The sequence below is a fragment of the Buteo buteo genome, chromosome 13 (genome assembly GCF_964188355.1).
Source record: "Buteo buteo chromosome 13, bButBut1.hap1.1, whole genome shotgun sequence".
Taxonomy (NCBI): domain Eukaryota; kingdom Metazoa; phylum Chordata; class Aves; order Accipitriformes; family Accipitridae; genus Buteo; species Buteo buteo.
In genome coordinates this window covers 1577029-1597080 of record NC_134183.1, presented here as the reverse complement: position 1 = coordinate 1597080, position 20052 = coordinate 1577029, and the positions used below count along the sequence as shown (strand labels likewise).

The following is a 20052-nucleotide window of genomic DNA, read 5'->3' as shown; positions in this document are numbered from 1 at the left end:
CACGGGTCCGTGTCCCCCCCCCAACCTACAGCTGGGCCTGTGCCGTGCTCCCCCCAGTCCCTGCGGGGCAAGCCCCGCCCCTCGCCCCTCCCTCCTACTACGGACTCCGCCCCTCTCTGCCTGGCCCCGCCTCTCACTTTCTCCCAATGAGTCTCTATTCTGCGAGCCCAGCTCTTCGCCCCTCCCTCCTCCCCAGGCCCCGCCCCTCTCCGCTCCCACTCAGACATAGCCCCTCCCTTCCCCACTCAGATCCCGCCCCTCCCACCTCCCCAAGCCCCACCTCTTCGCCCCTCCCTCCTCCCACCCCTTTCTACACCTCAGCCTACCCCCTCTCTTCTCCCAGCCCCGCCCCTCCCTTCCCATTGGTAGTCACCTCCCTTTCCCCCGCGCCCCGCCCAATGGCCGGGGCGGGGCGGTGCGCGCGGCGGCGGTAGGCTGCGCTCCAGCGGGCGCGGGGCGGCTCGAGGCGGGGGCGGGGGGGGGAGAACCGGGATCGGGGCCTGCTCGGACGGGGGGGACCGGTACGGGGGGGCCGGGGCCTTGTAACGGCCCCCGGGGCCCTTTGTTTGGCGGGGTTGGAGCTCGGCAAGGAGGGGGCCAGGGCCTCGGGTGAGGCTGGGGGCCGGCGCCGGGGCTTTAGCCCGGGCTTGTCCTCGCCCTCGGTGGTGCCCCCCCTCAGCAGGCCCCGGGGGGGGGGGTGCGGGTCCTTCTCACTCTCCTCTGGGTCCTTCTCGCTGCTTGGAGACCCTTACCCCCGTCACCTCTCATGTATGGGGCCTGGGGGGTCCTGAGCCTTGGGGGTCTTGGGTCTGGGGGTCCTGGGGGGGGAGGTCCTGAGCCTTGGGGGTCTTGGGTCTGGGGGTCCTGGCGGGGGGAGGTCCTGAGCTTTGGGGGCCTTTGGTTTGGGTGTCCTGGGCCTTGGGACCTTGGGGGTCCTGGGTCTGGGGGTTCCTGGACTTTGGGGATCTCGAGGTCCTGAGCCTGGGGGTTCCTGGACCTTGGGGTTCTTGGGTCTGGGGGGGGGAGGTCCTGAGCATTGGGATCTTGGGGCTCCTGAGCCTTGGGGGTCTTTGGTCTGGGATGTCCCGGGCCTTGGGTGTGGGGGTCCTGAGCCTTGGGGGTCTTGGGTTTGGGGGTCCTGGCCCTGGGCAGGGGGGATCCTGAGCCTTGGGGCTTTGGAGGTCCTGAGCCTTGGGGGTCTCTGGTCTGCGTGTCCCAGGCCTGGACTGTGGGCCTGAGCTCTGTTTTCCCGGCGTGAGCCCGGTGGTTTCCATCGAGAGCCTTTTGTTTATCCGGGTTGTTGCAGCCTGAGGCATTGCCACGGTCTCCAGTGGAGCCCCAAGGGGAGGGTGAAACCAGACCTGCTGGGGAAGAGGGGTTTAGGGAGGGTTTGGGTAGCAGTATTTAAAGAAATAAAGTGATGTCATGGTGGCGTTTGCCTGGGGACAGCAACAGCTCCTGGCTCAGCGCTGTGGCAGGATGGAATGCAAAGGGATAAAGCGGGCAGTGCTGCCTCCTGAGCTGGGAAGGGGGCTCAGAGGGGAGGGCACGGCCGCTTCTGAACAGCTTCTTGGCAGAAATGGGGAGTGCTTGGTGGGGGAAGGATCTCTTGGGAGCTGCCCAGTTGCTTCTTCAGCATCGCTGCCCGAGGAAGGGTGCTGGGTGAGCTGAACCCTCAGCCTTGGTTGAAGGGGCCGTTCTGGGCTCGCATGACCCTCTGTCAGCCACGGTCTGTATGGAGTGAAGGAGCCCACTGTGGGGAACAGGGCTTTTCTCAGTTGTCTTAGGCACCCGCTCGCCTTGAAGCAAGCGTCCCAGTCTGTAAATGGGGCACCGGGATGTGGGACGGCCAGGGTGTTCAGTCAAAGCAGTGAGGAGACGGCTGCTGGTGTTGGGCTCTGTGAGGAGTTCACCTGGAGCCTCTCCAGGCCTTGTGTTCAGGGTTATTTGGTATGTGGAAATACAGAGGAAGATGTTTTGTCCCATTTGAAAACGGTTACATCTCTGTGCGCTGGCATTTGTAGGAGACAGCTAGGAGCAGAGCGCGTCGTTTCTTTGCCACACGAGGCTGGATGCGCACTCCGTGCCTTCGCTTCTCCGTCTGCGCTGTGCTTCCAGGACCCCTTCGTTCTGCTCGAGCATGAAGAGCACCCGCAGCAGCTCCTCCTTCCAGGGTGCCGGTTCTGGTGGCGTGGATCTGAGCCTGACGGGTCTCCCCGCGCCGGTCTCGCGGCGCCCCAGCAGTGCTTCTCCCGCCAAGCACATGGCACGCTCCGTCTCGGTCACTGCCGACAGCAAACCGAAGAGGAACGCTTTGGTGAGTCTTGGGCAGGAGAGCTCCTTTGTCCCTCCTGCTGCTCGGGGCAGGGAGGCATGTGTGCGTGGGTGAGCGTGTGGGATGCCTTGATGCAGGACCGCTCTGCCGTCTGCCTGGGCTGCGCTGATCCTGCAGGCTGAGCTTTGAAGCGCAGCATGGGGCTGGAGGTGGCACTGGGGAGGGCCCTGGCTCCCCCTTCCCCAAAAGCGTGTAGCGTGGCTGTGTGTTTGTGGAGAGCAGCCGCACCACCTTCGGGAGAGAATTGGGCTGGTCCAGGTGCTAGTTGGAGCTGCAGCTCTTGGTGCTGCAGTGCCATGTGCTCTTTCCAAATCTGATCGTCCTCAACGATCGGCTGCTTGTTAAGTCTCTTCTCAGCGCTTTAACATATGCAGAAGAGCAAGCAGGGAAGCATCAGGCTTCACTCTTTTCCCTTCCTTGCCCTTCACCTCCCTGTGCCGATTTCCTTCTGGAAACTCCCGAGTTTCTGGTATCTTCTGCTGGATGCTGCGGCGCTTTCAGGCCCAGCCTGCTCCTTGCTGAGCACCCTCCATCCCTGCTGGGGTCAGCAGGAGCTGGGGGCTTGGTGTCTCGCTGAGTGGGGGTTTCTGTGAGTGTTTTTTCAGCAGAGTGAATGAGCCCCAGGTACTTACGGGGCTCTGTTAAGATCCAGTAGTGGAGAGTCTCTGTGCTCTTTGCTGAGTAATCCCTGCTATCTTGGCAGCCTTCGTTCACACTCGTTCCCAGGGCAGGTAATGAGCACGGCCATTCTTGGCTGGGGAGCTCACACAAATGAACACGTTCCTGCTGGCTCAGCAGCAGCGCAGAGGGAGCGAGGTGTCATTGCACTCTGCCTCAAGGAGAGGTTGGCAGCTGCGGGGATATCGGAAACATCGTGTCGGGGCTGTTTTGAAGGGGGTGGAAGGGTCGCATCACCAGCAGTGCTATTTTAGGATGCTTGACTCACGGGGGAAGCCTGCCTAGGCCAGGCATCCCAGCTCTGCCTGCCTGTGTTTCTCCTTAACATTGCTGCTGATTTTAGCTCTCTCCCCCGCAGGAAGATGCGGGATCCCGGGCAATGAACAACCTCCGGAGGTCCAACAGCACCACCCAGGTTAACCAGCGGGTGAACAGCACGCACAGGTACAGCTCCAGCCACCGACGTGTGTCCGTCTGTCCCGTGGATGGGGCTGTGTGAAACCCCACCCATCTGTCTGACCTTTCTTGTCCTACGAGGGAACCAGAGCCTTTCAAAAATGTACATTAAGCTCTGTCATACACATTGGGGGTTATAACCTGGCCTTGGAAAGCCAAGGTCTGGCTTTTTGTTTGGGTTTTTTTGGAGGGGAGGTCACTTGGTTAGGATTTGGGGAAATCCTAGAGTGTATTTCTGTGGCTGGGAAGCCTCTGTCACAAATGACACTCAATTTAATTCCAAGGGATAGGATCATTCAATTACAACAGCCCCTCATGGACCCTCTGGACCATAGCTGGACTGTGTTAGCAGACAAAAAGTTCTCCTTTTGTGTCCAGTGACCTCCTAGAGCTGTCTCTGTATCGTGATTTTTCCATTCTGTTGTTGCCCTATGCCCATCCCTTTAATGTATTCTATCTCTGCACATCATGCTGAAATCTAAAGCTCTGTGTAAAAAAAGAGTCATTCACAGATTTCATGACTGTGTAATGATTCTCCATCCCTTTTCTCCTCCGGGTCATGATGACAGGCAGTAGGTGTGCCTTGGCTCTATGCTCTGCATGCTGTCAGAGCCTGCTTCTCGCTGAAGCAGCCTGTGCAGGTTAAGAATCCTGCTATCACTGTCCTGTTGCTCTGTGTCTGCATGCAATATTAACTCCAGAACACATGTTCTTTCCTTCTCTCTGCCTTCCCTGGGTTCGGGCTGAAGCTCAGAGCAGATGGGAGACTTCCTGACTTTCTTTGAGAGTGGTTCTGGGGGAAGAAAGAAACTGGCGAGTCTGAGCAAAACCTCCCCAGAAAAGAAAACCACGTGGAACATCTTGGTGAGGACGGGGACATCCTGGGGTGGGTGGGCTGTCAGCTCTGCTTTCCTGAGGAGTTGGCTGGGTTTGGTGAAGGAGTGGGAGGGTTTCCCTAGAGCCGAGGATGGGGTGGTACATCTGTGGCGGCCAGGCTGGTCCTTCATCAGCCTGCGGTCAAAGCTGGCACGGTTTGAATAGCCAACATGCTTGGCCAGTCCTCTAGCCTCTGTTGGCCTTGTCTCTGGCCCAGGGCTTTTGGATCTTCACTTCCATGCTTCTGGTGGAGGCAGGCAGAGGCACAGGCAAAGCCTCGAGGCTGCCGTTCTGTGGAACAGAGGTTTCTTGCACGGGGAAGAAACTGGCTTGTGAAGGAAGAGGGTGGTGTTTGAGGACGTGGGTTTGGCGCTTGCCTGCACTTACTCCTGCTGGCTCCGTGGCAGGACGATCAGCCGCGAGCATTCCCAGGCCCCTCCGGCTCTCGTGGCGTTGAGCCACCAGCGGGGATGAGGAGGAAAGAAACCACCGTGCTCCTGGCAGCCAACTTCACCGCCAACAACAGGTAGGAGAGGCAGCGCTGAACCGGAGACGGTCTGGTGTTGGGAGGACCTATACCAAGAAAACACTCGGGCAGAGGAGGGGGTGCCGGTGCTCTGCCACTGCCAGGACACGGGGGGTCAAGTGTAGGGCAGATGATGGTGCGCCAGGCTGGCTGGCCAGGATGCGTTTGGAGGCCACGCAGGAGCTTGATGGATGCATGGGAGAGGCTGCTCTCGCTCTAGGAAAGAGAACGGATAAAACTTGAACCCTTCAGGGCCAGGAGAGACTTAAGCCAAGGCTGCGTGTAGAACAGCCTGAACAGCAGGCTGTTAGGTCTGCTCGGGCTGTGTCTGTCTGTGCGTCAGGTAACAGCTACTGAGGAGCAAGCTCTAGAGAGCGGGTGAGTTGCTTTCTGAGGCTTCGCCAGCTCCTTGCCTTGGGAGATGCTCCAGATGGTCACAGTTGGGTTGAGGGTTGCAATGCAGAGAGTGTCCGTCGTTGGTGTGTGCTGTCCCCTTCAGATCCAGCAAGCCCTAATGCCTCATCTTCTCTCCACAAAAGGAGCAACAAGGGCGCGATGGGCAACTGTGTCACCACCATGGTGCACAACAACTACTCCACCACTGAGAAGGGCCCCGCACCCAAAAGCTCCAACCAGGCACCCAGTTCCCTCAAGTAAGTGCGGTGAGGTCCCGTCTTGGAGGCTGTGCTGACCCTGTGTTCCTGTGCTGATGTGGCACGGGTCGGGGCAGGATGGTGCCAAGTAGCTTGCATCTTCTGCCTTAGCAATGTTGTCAAAGCGACCTCAAACGAGGACGGTGAAAGCAGCAGCTATGTGAAGTCTCAGAAGAATTTCTCCAGCAACAACATCATGACCCGCAACAACAACAGCAGCCTGCCTCGGAGGGAGGAGGTGACCGAGGAAGAGGCGGAGAGGTGAGGCAGAGCCGGTGCGTGATGGCTGCTGGGAAGAGGCAGAACGGTGCCAGGCGGAGGGGTGAGCTCCAGGGGAGCTGGTACTGGTTTGTTCTTGTCCTGTGGGGCTTCAGATTTGGGAAGGGCCCCTCTTAGGGCACCTGCATTGGCCGATTTACCCTCCCTGTGACTTGGCTCTGAGCTTTTGAGTTGTCTTCATCAAAGGCACAAGTTCCTCCCACCCCAAAAGTCAGCCCGGGGATAACGCCTCGTCAAGTTGGGGTGACAGGGGACAGAACAGGTCCCGCTGCCATGGGTGAGCAGCCTGCACTCTGCTGCAGCGGGATGGGGTGGTGCTGCCCGGCCGGCAGCCGAGGAGGACCCCAGGGCCACGGTGACCCTCCCTCTCCCTGTAGGTTCATCCAGCAGGTGAACCTGGCTGCTGTGACCATCCAGCGCTGGTACCGACGCCATTTGCAACGGCACAGGGCGGCAGCAGCGGCTCTGGGGCGCTTGCTGGCTTCCAAAAGGGAGGTCAGTCCTGTCCGCTGCCTTGTAGCACAGACCCTTCTGATACCCACATCTCGCTTGCCTCGCCGGTGGGAGAATTGCAGTCCCTTTAGTCACCAGACCCCCCCAACTGAGACCTGAGCTGTCGGAGACGAGGGGGCTTTGGCTTTGCATCTAGCCAGCCCCTTGCGGCCCAGAGAGCTGGGGAAAGGTCCTGTCCCCGCAGAGATGTGCTGGCTCTGGAGGGGGAAAGCCCGGGTTTAGTTCCAGAGGTGGGGGGGGCTCAGGCCAGGAGGCCCTGTGCTCAGCGCTGCATGGCTCTGGTCTACCAGCTCCCTTCAGCTGTGAGCAGGCAGACGCTTGGCAGTAACAGCACAAATCCTGCAGAATTCTTATTGTCTCGGACACGCTTGTGGCCAGGGGAGGGATACCCTGTCTCAGCTCATCGTAGCGAATCAGTAACAAGTTGGCTCATTAGAGAGTGACGAGTCATCTGCAGCTATTTGTGTTTCTTTGTGTTTAATTATTTATCTCAATAACAAAAAGTACTGTAGCTCTTGCATGTGAGAGTCTATTTTTAAGCCTTGTCTCCTTGGTGGTTTCAGACCCAGATGACTAATAATTGCATTTAGTATCTAAAGAAAATAAGCTGCTCTAAAGTGGAGCTTTTCTGAGGGCTCTTTACCTGCATGGAGGGGAGGATTAGAGGGATGGAAAGCCTGGATATGGGGTGACCTCAGGTGCGGTGTGCCATTTCCCACTTCTCTGCTGTGGGTGGTGGGCGCTGGAGAGCTCTCAGTAATATTTTTGACCCTCCTTTCTGGAAGGAAAGGCAGCAGCAGATGGAGGAAGGGAATATCCTGGATTTGCATGAGAGGAAGGATGAGGAACGCCGGAAGATTCGAGAGGAGAAGGCACGCCTGGCCCGACGTGCTGCTATCCAGGTACGGACAAGGAAAAGGCGTTGTGACCTGGGTGAGGCCAGTTTGTTGGCATCTTCTTGTGAGGCAGCGAGAGGGCCTCTCCTCTGCGTCTCTAGGGGCTTTGCATGAAGCAGAATTAGAGCCAGCCTTGGAAATGGAGTGCTCCCTATGGAGATGGAGGTGCCATAGAGCAGTTTCCCGTTGTGCTCCTGCCAAGCCTTGGCAGCTCATTCAGAGCTTGCGAAGACAGTGCTGATTTCGATCTGTTTTTTGGTAAAAGGGTGACCGTGTTGAAACAAGGAGACTGTAACTGCAGCTCCTTGGACAAGAGTGCCCTGGGAAAGGGACCCTCCTTGGGAGCAGGGTCCCTCCAGGGTGGCCTGAGCTTCCTTCCTTCTCTGTCTTCACCCTGTTCTTGCATCCCTGTTTGCAGCAGGAAAGGGCTGGTGCTCCTGGGGCACAGATGGGAGGCTGGCACAGACTATGGGGAGTCGCATGTTGGCTTGCGGTACAGCTGAAGATTTTTTTAAAACCCTGGTTTCTCTTTGCCCTAAATGGAATCATGTTTCATCAGGGGGCTCAGGGGAGACACAGCAGTGAGCAGCTGGAGAACGGCAAAATGCTGCAACAGCCTCGCAAACACGTGCTTGTGCCTTAAGTGACTTCCCAAAACTCGTCTAAGGCAGCCCCCTGGGCACTGCAGCATCGCCGTGCTGTGCGGTGCTTGACCCTTGGGATTTGGAGGCCATTTACGAAGCAGCAAAGGACACTGTGCAGGGGCATGTGAGCAGCCCTTGTTCACATGTGGAGCTGGCAAGACCTTGGCCACCACAGAGCAGTGAAGAGCAGAGCTGTTGTTCCTGTGCTTTCTCTTTCTCTAGAGTTGTCCTTGTTAACCCTTCAGCAGCAAGCACGTGGGTTGTTGCTGTCTCGCAGGCCCTTGCTAGCACTTAAAGCAGTGCAGGCGTGTGTCAAAGCATGCCCTGTGCTGGGCAGGATGCTGACGGCGTGTCTGTCCCTACAGGAACTGCACCAGAAAAGGGCCCAAAAGGCTTCAGATGCAAAGCGCTTGGCAGAAGAAGAGCTTGCGCGGGTGAAGGAGAGCAGAAGGGTAGCAAAGAAGAAGCCTGCCAAACCTGCTTCTACAAGGAACGTCAGTCCAGCCAGCAGTGTCGCCAAAGCCAATAATGCTGGTGAGTCCCTTCTGCGGGTCTCCAAGCTTTTGGAGCAGTGTGTGACATGAAGGGGAAGGAGGAGGATGGAGGGATGGTTCTCATTCTGGGGAGCTGCTTTGAAGGGGCTGATTGTTGCAAGTGCCTGAGAGCAGTCTGGTTTCTGCAGAGGCCAATTTCCACTCAGTAGCTGCAGAGCCAGAAGAAAGTGGCCTTGCAGACCTTGGCTCCGTGCCGTTGCGGGACCCTGGGGCAGACGACAAGCTGCAGGTAGGTCTGGCTTTGCCTCATGGGGCTCCTGGCACCAGCTATTCTGCCAGGGTGGCTTTGGAGCCTTCGTTGACCTCTGGGAAGATCCTTCAAACTCTTTTACTGCAAGATGCATTGTCTTCTCGCCTAGGATGTGAGCTCCAGAGAGACAGGTGGCGAGGATGTGGAGACAGCGGTGACTGCTGTCAGCAGGACTCAGTCCAAGGTCACTCTCAATGAGCTGCTGGACACACTCAGGCTGTTGGAGGAAGAGCCAGAGCTGCTGCCCCCACCGAAGCTCTTCAAGAAGGACAGATATGCCTGGGTAGATGGGGTAAGGTCATGTCCACCCTCAGACAGCGACAGCTGCCTGGTGAGAGCAGGTTCTCCTATGGGCTGCCCTCTCCCAGCACTTGGTGGGTGGTGGAGGGTGAGAAACGCAGCTGGTTCACTGCCAGAGAAGGCGGTGGGGGAGTTTGCTGCAGCCAGGGCTTGGGCATCTGCAAGGAGGAGCAAAACCGTGCAAGGGCTGTGGCAGGAGTGGGGTTAGCATAGAGGATAAGGCTAGTTACTGGGGTGCAGTGGGAGGACTGGGCTCCAGTGATGGAGAAGAGCCAGCACCTCTTCTCCCAAGCCTTCCCCTGGGTGCTCATTTGCGCCTGTGTCTGCCCAGCAGGAGGCCAGCTCCAATTCCCTGACTGCTGATAATTTGGAGAAGTTTGGGAAGCTGAACCACTCCCCGGGGGTCCCCGAGGATGGGGCTCTGCTCTCGGAGGCCAAGCTCCAAAGCATCATCAGTTTCCTGGATGAGATGGAGAAGTCGGAACAGGAGAGGCCCAGGTCGGCCGCCTCGGCCACGCAGCGGGAGGTGAGTGCTGAAGTGAGAGCCCGTCTGTATTGGAGAGGTGGTGTGAGACCCTGGTGGGAAGGGTCTCTGGTCTCCTGTCTCCTTGTCCTGGTTCCAGGTGGTCCTCACCACTTTTTTAATAATTTTTTTTCACTGTGGCAGGGTCTCCTCTCGGAAGAGGAGCTGGCTCACTTGGAGCAGGCATCGGCTGTTGCCACGGAGGTCACAGGCTCCATCATGAGGCTGAAGCTGGAAGTGGAGGAGAAGAAGCGAGCCATCAGCCTGCTGCAGACGGCCCTGGTGTGTGAGCCAGATGCGTTTGCTTGCTGGGGAATGAAGACCAAGAGCCCTCAGCAGATGTTTCTTGGGGCTGTGGCTTTGAAGCACAAGATCAGGGCTCTGTGAATAGGGCTTCCCATCTGTGTCCCCAGCAAAGTACGGCAGCGCTCCCGGAGCTAGTGCCAATAAGCCGGATAGCCAGAGGCTGCCGGGTATGCCGCAGTCCCAGGCACTGTTTAGCGTGGGAAAGACCTGCAAGGTCCTTCCCAGCCTGGTGTGGGCTTCACTCAGATTTCTCCTTGCTGCCCCTCTGATTTGAAAGGCATCCTCAAACTCCCTGTCCTGGCAGGAGCCTGACTAGTCCAGAAACCCTTGGTCAGGACCTGCGCTGAACTCTCTTGTCCCCCGTCCCACGGGGGTTTGGGTAGTCCTGCTGGACAGTGGGGCAGGAGATGTGAGTACCAGGGACTTTGATTTAGCTTTGTTCCTCCTTGTTCTGATCTGACACTGCCTTCCATGTTCAGTAGTTACCTCCTGTACACGTTCTGAGGCTGGTGTAACTTCTCCCTCTAATGTCTTGTGGCTATTTCTTCCCTACATCCAAAAGGCTCAGCAGAGGGAACTGACTGTCCGGCATGTCAAACAGACTGAGAAGGAGCTCAGCCACCAGCTCAGGCTGCAGAGGGAACAGTATGAGGCAGCTATCCAAAGGCATCTGGCCTTCATCGACCAGGTAATCTCTCATCCTAACTTGGACTGATGCTTCTGAAGCCAGAAGCTGAGGTGGCTCTACCCTACCTGGCTGTCTGATGCCTCTTCTTTACCCTGCCCAGCTCATTGACGACAAGAAGGTGCTGAGTGAGAAGTGTGAGGCTGTGGTAGCTGAGCTGAAACAAGTGGACCAGAAGTACGGCAAGAAGATCACCCAGATGCAGGAGCAGCACGAGCTGGTGAGGCGATAGGAAAGGTTGGGGGGACAGCGAGAGGAGACATGCCATAGCCAGAGTTGGTTGGTTTTGCTCAAATGGGGCCTCTGCCCGGAGCAGTATGGTTTCTCTCATCTCAGTGGGGCCTGGTTGTTCTGGGAAGCCCTTCTCTGTGCATAGAAAGTCTGTATCACCCACAGAGCTTTGCCCTGGCTCCCCAAGAGGCTGCTGTCCTCTGCTGCCCAAAGCCAGGTGCATGGGACTGACCAGGAGACAGTGCCAGCTCCCAGGGACTCTGCTTGGAAAGACCCTTCCCACACATCCCGCTGTGGACAGAGCTCTTCCCCCCTGCTGAGGGGTGACTGGGGGACCTTGCTTCGGCAGAGGGGAAAGCAGGCGCTGGCACAAACCTGATGCCAGAGAGGAATTTATACCTGTGGCCATATCCTCCTGAGCTGGGTGATTTTTCAGCCCCCTTTGCAGGAGCAAGGATACTCTCAGAGCTAAGTGGGGATAAGGTTATAAAGGAACATGGAGCATATAAGCAATAGTAGCAGACGTCTGTGGGTTTCACTGGCCTGTTACCCTGACCAGTGCCCGAACACACAGAGAGCTGTTTCCCCGGTGAGGTGAGGATGTGCTGCCTGCTTGTAGGAGCTGGCTGGCAGCTTCCCTCGGGATCGTGCAGAGAGCTCCCTCTCCCGCAGACAGAGACAGCTCGGCTCGCCCTGTGCCGGGCCTGGCAAGAAAGCAGTGCCGCTGGCTCGCAGCTTGGCCGCAGGGCTTGTCCTGGCTCTGCTGCCCCGGTCTCTGCTCGCCCTTGGCTTGCAGTTGAGCTCATGCCCAGGGCTCTGGAGCAAGGCAGACGTTTGCACCAGTCTGAGCCTGTTTAGAGACGCCCTCACGCAAACAAAGCGAAGGCTTGCTTGGCTCACTTTGCCTTACTGTTTCAGCCTGAGTTCTGAGCCCAGCCGAGAGGAAGAAGCCAGCACAGTATTGCTGTGTGTGGTGCCTGGAGGGGCCCCTTCTCGTGGAGGGACGGGGCTGGTTTCGCTGCTGCAGCCTGCGCGGGGCAGAGGAGGTGCCTCTGTTCTGTCTCGCTCCCTGCTCGCAGCAGGGCAACAGCAGTGGGAACAGATTGGGATCCTTTCTATGTTTGCTCTGTGGCCCCTTTGTTGTCCCTGCTCCTGGTGAGCCGGGCTCCTGGCTCTGCTGTACGGCTCCCTGCTTCCTCTGCGTGGTGGGGGAAAGCCACTGAGTAATGTTTGTCCCCCGTGGGTGTCCCCTGGTCATCAGAGCAGGCTCCTGACCATGCGGCGCACTCCCCCGTGCTGCCGGGCCCTTGGCACATCTGTGTAACTGCCCAATTTGGCTGTGCCTCCCCTCGCTCCTGTGGGACCCCTGCCTCCCCGTCTGCCCTGCTGTGGCTCCTGCATACACACGGCTGTTTGGTCTTGCCTCTCTCCCCTCCCATCTCCCCTCTCCCCCGTGACTCTGCGATTCCCCTTCTCTCTCCATCCCCTCCTTTCTTTCTCCCCAGGTCTGGCGCACTTTGGGCCCCTTTTGCGAGGTAAATGTGGTCTTTGCTCTTTTTTTGTGCCTTGCCCTTCTGCTCTCACACCCTGACCTGCTCCGGCTCCGCAGGTGCCTGCAGGCAGCAGGGCTGGGCTGGAAACTCCCTGCTCAGCAGCAGGGTCAGCCCCATGAAGGAACCCCTTCATCCCATCTCCCCAGGCCACGTGCTCAACTGCTGCCTTCCCATGTTGATTTTCCTGCCCTTTTTTTCCCTAAGAGCAAGTCCCAGGCTGTGTGGGTGGCCCCCTGCTATTACCTGCCCCTCTCTGCACGGTGGCCAGGTAACGAGCTCCTGGGTGTCCAGCCGCACACTCATCCTCCGGAGCTGTGACATGTCCCACGTCCTCCACGTGGACATCACCTGCCCATGCTGAAACGGAGCCATTTCTGCTGGGCCTTCCATCGCCCGGTGCTTTTGCCGAGGGGAGTGCTGGGGAAGAGCTCCGTGGGCAGCAGGGCCTGGGTGTTTCTCCAGCTTTTTTGCTGGTGAGGAGGGCCGAGGAGGTAAATGGTGGCAGAGGAGGAAGCGAGGGCAGTGGCTGTGCCTGGGCTGTGCAGCATTCAAGTCTTTGAAGAGTTTTGGGGTGCTGCAGGAGCTTGGTCTGCAGTGGTACTGTGGTGTTGGGAGGTGTGCCTGTCTGTCTGTCCTCCTGCCAGAGGGTCTTCCATGTGAGGGAGAGGGAAGGTTGGAGAAGAAAGCATCTTCACACACAACCATCTGCTGACAGATGGGCTTCCCTGCATGCAAGGACCACGAGCAGCCCCGAATTCTCCTCTCCTCTCTGTAGGTGCTCTCATGTCTCGACCAGTGAATACTTTCCCAAGGGTTTTGCTCTTTTTCCCCATGCCCAGGGTCTGTGGGGCAGCATCAGTCCTATCCCATGAGAGAGGAGAAGGTACTGGGAGAGCATAGGACTGCTTCTCTGGACTGGGAGATCATGCCTGGCCTGGGCTCTGCGAGTCATCTGTGCGGAGCTCAGGCCGTCTGCTCTTGCCTGCATCTTCTTTCTCAACAGCCGGGCTCCCAGACTAACAGGGGTTTTCTCCCCGAGCTGGTTTCTGAAGCTTTCCTGTTTGCTTCCAAACAGGAGATTAAGAAACTGAAGGAACTGATGAGTGCAACTGAGAAAATCAGGCGGGAGAAGTGGATTGATGAGAAAACCAAAAAGATCAAAGAAATCACCGTGAAAGGTATGGGCACATTCCCTCGGCGGTGGCTGGAGTCGGGCTGGTGCAGGGGTCGTGTCCATGCTGGTCCAGGAGAGGGGCCGTGTCTGCAGAAGCTGCTGGCAGCTTGGGGAAGAGCTGCTCGGCGTGGGTAGTCTCTGCTCCCTGTGTTTGGTAGAGGCAGATGCTAGAAGGCAAGAAAACCTGTGCATGCTCACTCCCCCTTTCTTACCAGCCCCTCTTTGCCGAGTTGATGTGTTTGCAGCCTCCTCACCAGCTGGCCAAGGCCAAGGGCATGGGCATGGATGTTGGGGTCTGGACAGCCCTGAAGCTGAGTGGTAACTGTCCTTCCCGCTGTCTCAGGGCTGGAGCCGGAGATCCAGAAGCTCATCGCCAAACACAAGCAGGACATCAGGAAGCTGAAGATGCTGCACGAGGCCGAGCTGCTGCAGTCGGATGAGCGGGCTGCCCAGCGCTACGGCCGGCAGGCAGAGGAGCTGCGGGATCTGCTGGAGCGGGAGAAGGAGGAGCAGAGCCAGCGGGAGAGGGAGCGGGCCCGGCAGCGGTATGTCATTGCAGTGGGGGCCTCAATGGTGGTTTGGGGCTCACGGCACGGGGGTGGTGTCCAACACCCGTGTGCTGGTGGGTTCCTGATATTTGCAGCAGTTAATATCCATGGGGAGCAGCCCATTTCTCTCCATCGGCCCCGAGGTGGGAGAAGGTGGTGAACCAGGGGCATCCTCCAGCGTCAAGCCCCTGGTCGGCCGCAGAAGGGATGGAACGGGTCGGGGTGGAGAGGCGGACGAATGCCTGAAGGCAGGCACGTCCCTGAGGCTGCTGTGCCCTGCAGGTGCGAGCAGCAGCTGGAGCAGGAGGAGCAGGCGCTGCAGCAGCAGCGGCGCCGGCTCTACGCCGAGGTGGCCGAGGAGAAGGAGCGGCTCAGCCAGCAAGCGGCCAGGTGAGTGGGCTGGCAGTGGGGCCCACGCGGTGGCCAAGGGCTGGAGGCAGCCCGAAGCTCGGGAGCGGTGGGGTTGGTTTCCCCAGGCCAGGCTCTGGTGGGAAGAGGGCTGGTGCTTGAGGCAGGCTAAGGAGGGGAGCAGCCTGACGAGGCTGGGTCGGCGCAGATGTTGGGAGGTGCCGTTTGTGTGTGGGCAGGCAGAGAGCGGAGGTGGAGGAGCTGCGGCGGCAGCTGGAGGCAAGCAGCTCGGCCGTCACCAGGGCGCTGAAGGAGGAGTACGCAAAGGAGAAGGAGGAGCGGGAGAGGCGGCATCAGGTCTGGTTTTCCCCTTGTCTCTGGGCCCTGGATTGCTGTTCTTGGGTGCAAGAAGCCCGGTTCCCAGCGTGTGACTGCGGTGACATACGCTGGCACCGCTGAGCCTTGTACCCCCACTGGGGCAGTGCTGGGGATGCTGCTCTCAGCTGGTGTGGGGTGCCGTGGCTGCTGGAGCTGAGCGGTTGTTTTCTTGTCTCTCCACAGGCAGAAGTGAAGGTGCTGAAGGACCGGCTGGAGATGGAGAAGCAGGCCTGGGAGGCAAACTACATGAAGAAGGAGGTAACAGCAAGAGCTGCCCTTCTCCAAAGGGACCACCCTCGGGCTCCGAGAGGGATCGAGGCAACATTTGCCATCTCTGTCCCCAGGAAGCCTGGCTGCTCTCCCGGGAGCGGGAGCTGCGGGAGGAGGTGAGGAAGGAGAGAGACAAAGAGATCGAGTTGGTGATCCAGCGCCTGGAGGCCGACATGTCCTCGGCCAAGGAGGAGTGCGAGAGGGCAGCAGAGAACAGGTAGGGGGGAGAGGGAGGAGGGAGCCTGCAAGTACCAGCTCTTCAGGGGGGCTTGTCCCCTTCCCCTGAGCCCTCCATGTTTCTCCAGCGAGCTCTGGATGCTGCAGCTTGCGGGGTGTGAGCAGCGTTAGTACAGGAGGGAGCGGTTGGCAGGGGCAAATTTTACCTCTCACTGAGGAAACAGCCTTGAATCTCCCGTGGGGCTCTCCTCCCTTCGCTGCTGTGTCGCGGTCCCTCCTGCAGCATGAAGGTGGCTGGGGATGGTCCTTGCAGCGCTGGGCTGAGCCAGACTGCCTGTCCTTTACTCCTGTTAGGATTAAGAGGATCCGAGACAAGTACGAGGTAGAGCTCCAGGAGCTGGAGAGGTCTGAGCGGAAGCTGCAGGAGCGCTGCAATGAGCTGAAGGGGCGGCTGGCAGAGCTGGAAGGGGAGAGCATTCGTCTGCAGGGCCTGCTGAAGCACAAGGAGCAGGAGGTGGAGGAGATCCAGAAGGTGGGTGCCCTGCCTGGCTCTGTCCCTCTGCATTGCTCTGTGCCTGTCAGCACCTTAATGTCACCTCTTTGCCCTGCTGCAGGTGAGGGACCAGCTGGCCCAGGAGCGGAGCAGCCTGGCAGAAGTGATCCGGCAGGAGTTTGCTGACCGGCTGGCGGGGACAGAGGAGGAGAACAAGCAGCTAAAGGCGGAGATGGCGGAGATGAGAGCCCGGCAACGCCTGGAGCTGGACAGGGTAGTGCGGGAGAAGGACAAAGAGCTGGAGGAGGTTCACAGGAGGTGAGGCTGCCTGGGCTTCGCTGACCCGGGCTGGGCTCATAGCTGGGGCTGTGGGCGCAGAGTTGTCCTGGGGTGCATTGCAGGAGCATGTCTGCAGTGCTGGATCCTCAGGCATGGCTTCCAGTCCTGTCAGGTCAAAATGGGGAGCAAAGTCTCACCCGAGCTGGCTGCCTGCTCAGCCAGTGTGAATCCTCTGGCCCTTGTGACTTCTAGCCTGCTCTGTGTCATCCTGTCCCCAGGGCTGCTCCCTTGCATGCCTGGAGGCGGACAGCTGGAGCAGTGTGAGGGCTCCTGCCAGGAGAGGCCAGTGGTGCACAGCTCCGTCTGCGGTTCCTCGCTGGCAGGAGCACTGCGAGCCGGCCCGGTTCACGAGGGCTCCGCCGTGGGTAGTGCATGATACCGGTGATTGCAGCCACAGCATCTTGCTCTGCAGATTTGCCGCTCCAGAGGGGCCAGGCAATGGATTCCACCCCCCCTGAGCACAGGGGAGAGAGCAGCCTGCTGCTGGGTCAGGGCTCAGGTGGCCGCTGCACAGCCACGGAGGTTGACGGCAGCTGAGACATCCCCAAAATGCACCGGGGCCCCAGGCTGTTGGCTGCAGGGAGCAGGGGCTGTGCTCGCGAGCAGGGCTCCGGCACTGCGGGGCCGTGCCGCGGGGCTCGGCTCCATCCTGCACTCAGCGGGGAGACGGTGCTGGGAGCCAGGCTCGGTGTCAGGCAGAGACGTAAGGCTTCCTCTTCCCTCGAGTCTGCCTCGTGGGAGGCGTTTTGCAAGTGAAAGGAGAATCGGAAGGGGAAGCGCATCGTCTCCTGCAGGAGCTCTTTCTGCGTGGGGCAGAGCGCTGTGCTGAGGACTCCAGCGTGGTGCAGAGCCATCCCTCCTGTCGGTGTCTGTTCGGAGCTGCTCACCACCAGCTGTAACGAGAGGCTGTTGTACGAGCACATGGAGCTTGCTGCCTTTCCCAGATCTTGCCAAGTGATTCCCACTCGCTCTGAGAGCCAGGGTCATACCTTGAATATGAGATAACGAGGATCCCCTTTCTGCTTCCGTCCCTTACGTACAGCATGGCAAAGGTTGAAACGCAGGAAGTCTGGTGCTCTGAGAGCTGTGGGGAAGAGTCCAGCCATGAAGCAGCAACCGTGGGCTTGAGAAATGGGAAGAAACTTAAAATCCCCTCCCTGTGGTCCTGTTAATTAATTAAGTCTTGTGAAACTAATGTCCCCTTCTTCCTATAGATGACTTGATCCAAACTACATGACGCTCATCAAAGGAATTAAGGCCCTTCTGGCGTGTAACGGCACTCCGAGCCCAGAGCCGCTGCTCTTTGGCTTGCTGCAGAGCGCCGGGTGGGGGGAGAGGGGCTGTGCCTCCCCCAGTGCTGAAATCGCCCTCCTGGGGCACAGGGTCAGCCCGGTTGTTTGGGGCTGGGTACTGGGAATGGGGTCCTCAGCCTCTCCGTGTCCATCTGCTCAGGGTGAAGACAGCGGTGATGAGGAAGGAGGAGAGCGTGAGCAGCCTTCGGAAGCAGTACGAAGTGAGTGAGGGGGGCAGCCGGCCCTGGCCCCCCCCTAACCCCTCGGGCTGTAGCTCTATCCTGGGGCGCAGCGAGCTCTCCCTCTCGTGTGCTCTGTTGCAGGTGGCTATGCAGAGAGCCGACCGCCTGGAAGCCCTCCTGGAGCAACAGCGAAAGCAGCTGCTGGCCACCAAGTGACCACCCTGCTGTGCAGGGCTGGGGGTGCTCCGGGGCCCCCGCTGGACCTGTGCTCGGGGGGAGCGGACACCCGTGCGCATGGGGCTGGGGTCGGGCCCTCCCTTCCCTCCCTCTACCCTCGTTTTTTACAACCCGGTCCCCGTGCCGCGGCCGTGTGCCCTGCCGGAACACTCGGCAGCCTTCAGGTGTTTGGTGGTTGTGTTTTAACAATAAATCTGCGCTGGTTTCTACGGCTGTTCCTGTTCCACCTGTGTCCCCTGGAGGAAGGGAGAGCCTCTGCTCACCTGGCATCCACACCTTCTTTTTCTTCACTGGTGCATTTCTCCCTCCCCGTGTGTGTATCGGTGCCAGGGCACGAGCCGCTCTTCCTCACGGTGCGAGCAGGCAGCAGACCCTCCCTACCCTGTGTTCCTGCTTCCCAAGATCTTCCCCGTGGTGGGATGCGTGGGACCTGTGGGTTGGGTCTGCGCCGGGGGACGGGAACCTCCTCTTGTGAGCAGCCAGAGATTTTGAAGTTGGGGGGGCCAGGCTGAGGACCCCCTGTTTTGGCTGGTCAGGGAGGGATGGGTGGAGGTGGGAGTCCAGGCACATGGGTGCTTGCTTTTGACCCTGCGCCTCGCTCCCCCTCCTAAAACAAAATACCCAGGATGATGCGGGGAGGCACAGCCGGGGCAGGACGTGATCCCGCAGCCTCTGCTACCTGCAAATCTCTCGGCACCCCGTGACAGTGACGGGAAATGCCTGGGCCGGGCCGGCGGCATCTGTTTCCTCTCGGCAGGGAGCGTGCGACCGCTCCTCTGCAGCCTTTTCCCTCCAAGGAGGCCGGGGCTCGGTGCGGGGGGCGAGCAGATGTTTGTTCGTCGGATTCCCAGGCTGTTTTCCATCCGTCCTGCCTGTGCGTGCGCTCAGCTGGGCAGCGCGGGGAAGGAGGTGGGCTTCCCTCTGCCCTGTGGCAGCGCAGCCAGAGCCCCCCTTCCTCCTGGGGAGACCCCACCACGCTGTGGAGCTGCAGGGCGAGGGGCTGAGGGGCCCTTTGTCACCCTGGGAGGCTGCCGTGGAGCTCGGCTGCTTTCCGAGCATTTGTCCCGGCGTGGGTTCCCGGCTGCAGCTTCCTGAGGGGATGCGGTCCCAAGGCACCCATGGGTGCCATCAGCCCACAAATGGCCCTTATCCCTGCCCACGCTTTGGCACTTGGCGTGAATTTCCTAGGATCTGGGCAGCTCCTCCAGCCCCAGAGTGCTGCTGGCTGGGGCAGAGGCAGAGGGTGGCTGGGTCCTGTCCGGCTCCTTTCCCTTCTGGCTGAGCCGCCGGCCGTGCCGGTCTCCGCAGCCCCTCTCAGCCATCGGAACAAGCAGAAAAGGATGGGGAGGAGCACGCAGCCCCTTTTTGCCGGGAAAGGCTGGGCACCGTGCTTGTTTTCGCTGTTTTTGCTTTTCTGACGACTGTTTCCTGAGCGCCGCTTCCGTCCTCCACCCCTTCGCAGCCTCCGCTTGGGCCACCCAGAGCCTTTTGCCGGTGTCTCCTGCTCCTGGCCCAGCACAGCTTGGGCTGGGTGCTGGAAACTGCTGTGGTTAAATCGATTAATCATGCAAAATCTGGCATGGGAGGAGAATTGGGGATCGGCCCCTCGCTGCCTGTCCTGGGGGGGCTTGCTGCCTGCGCGCAGCCCCGTTGACCACGTGTAGGATGGCAGCACCCTCTGCCCTGTCCGGCATCACCGGCTGTGGTGTGAGCACCCCTGGGTGCCCCGTGTGCTCCCGCAGCCTCCCCTGGGGCTCAGCCCTCCCCTGGGGCTCAATTCTGCAGCATCTTCCCAGCCCTGCCCCTCCTCAGCATCACCAAGGCTAATTTCTAGGCCAGTGCCCGGTTCAGGCATGAATAAATCAGCGGCGTTGCATAACCGGGGATGCAGATTTTCACCGGATGGCTGCCTGTGCCCTGCCGCTGCGCCAGCGCCGGACACCCACCTCCCCGCACCCCGGGGGTCCCCTGGGACCGGAGTGGTCGGCCGTGTGGCACAATCCCCGTCCCTGTCGGCACAATGGGCGGTTAGCAAGGCTGGCGGTGCGGCCGTTGCAGGCTCTGCCAAAGATCCCCAATTAAGGAGCCCCTCTCCCCCCACCCCGGGATTAGGGTGGGATGAGCGGAACCCGTTGGCTGCCAGGGAACCCGACCGGTGGGCTGGGAAGGAGGTCAGGAGTGCAGGGTGCTTTTGGCAGCCGCCGCGCAGAGATCACGGCTCAATCTGGTGTCTGCCCCGGAGGGGATTAGCCGCAGCCCCAGACAAATCAGCCGAGAAGCCGGAGCAAGTTGGCAGGATCCGTGCGGGGTAATCTCCCCTGCTAATTGGGGCGAGCGTGCTGCTCGCCTGCCTGAG

At 59.7% G+C, this 20052-nt stretch overlaps 1 protein-coding gene across 12 annotated transcripts; it reads left to right on the top strand.

Moving 5' to 3' along the window:
- Positions 1–1066: 1066 nt before the first annotated feature.
- CEP131 (centrosomal protein 131) lies at positions 1067–17905 on the top strand. 12 transcript variants are annotated; one of them, XR_012652613.1, is made up of 28 exons: positions 1067–2317; positions 3372–3457; positions 4219–4333; positions 4753–4871; positions 5411–5524; positions 5636–5785; positions 6181–6298; positions 7102–7218; positions 8222–8390; positions 8539–8639; positions 8770–8952; positions 9292–9486; positions 9628–9765; positions 10352–10477; positions 10578–10694; positions 12211–12240; positions 13334–13436; positions 13776–13977; positions 14263–14370; positions 14568–14685; positions 14890–14964; positions 15051–15193; positions 15508–15685; positions 15768–15964; positions 17028–17119; positions 17200–17251; positions 17438–17498; positions 17601–17676. XR_012652613.1 is itself a non-coding variant. In XM_075044181.1 (26 exons), the coding sequence occupies exons 1-26, from the start codon at positions 2141–2143 to the stop codon at positions 17673–17675; spliced, it is 3315 nt and encodes a 1104-aa protein (XP_074900282.1). In that variant the 5' UTR covers positions 1070–2140; the 3' UTR covers positions 17676–17905. The 12 variants fall into 12 exon arrangements, 4 of the variants coding, with proteins under 4 accessions (XP_074900282.1, XP_074900283.1, XP_074900285.1 ...); XR_012652614.1 differs by having other exon boundaries at positions 17200–17310; positions 17601–17659; XR_012652612.1 differs by having other exon boundaries at positions 17200–17498; positions 17601–17905.
- The last annotated feature ends 2147 nt before the right edge of the window (positions 17906–20052 follow it).

Coding starts and splice junctions, on each gene's coding strand:
- CEP131 (XM_075044181.1), top strand. CDS start 2,141: ATGAAGAGCACCCGCAGCAGCTCCTCCTTCCAGGGTGCCGGTTCTGGT. Junction 4,872..5,410: donor AACTTCACCGCCAACAACAG/GTAGGAGAGGCA, acceptor TCTCCACAAAAG/GAGCAACAAGGGCGCGATGG. Junction 8,953..9,291: donor GATATGCCTGGGTAGATGGG/GTAAGGTCATGT, acceptor GTGTCTGCCCAG/CAGGAGGCCAGCTCCAATTC.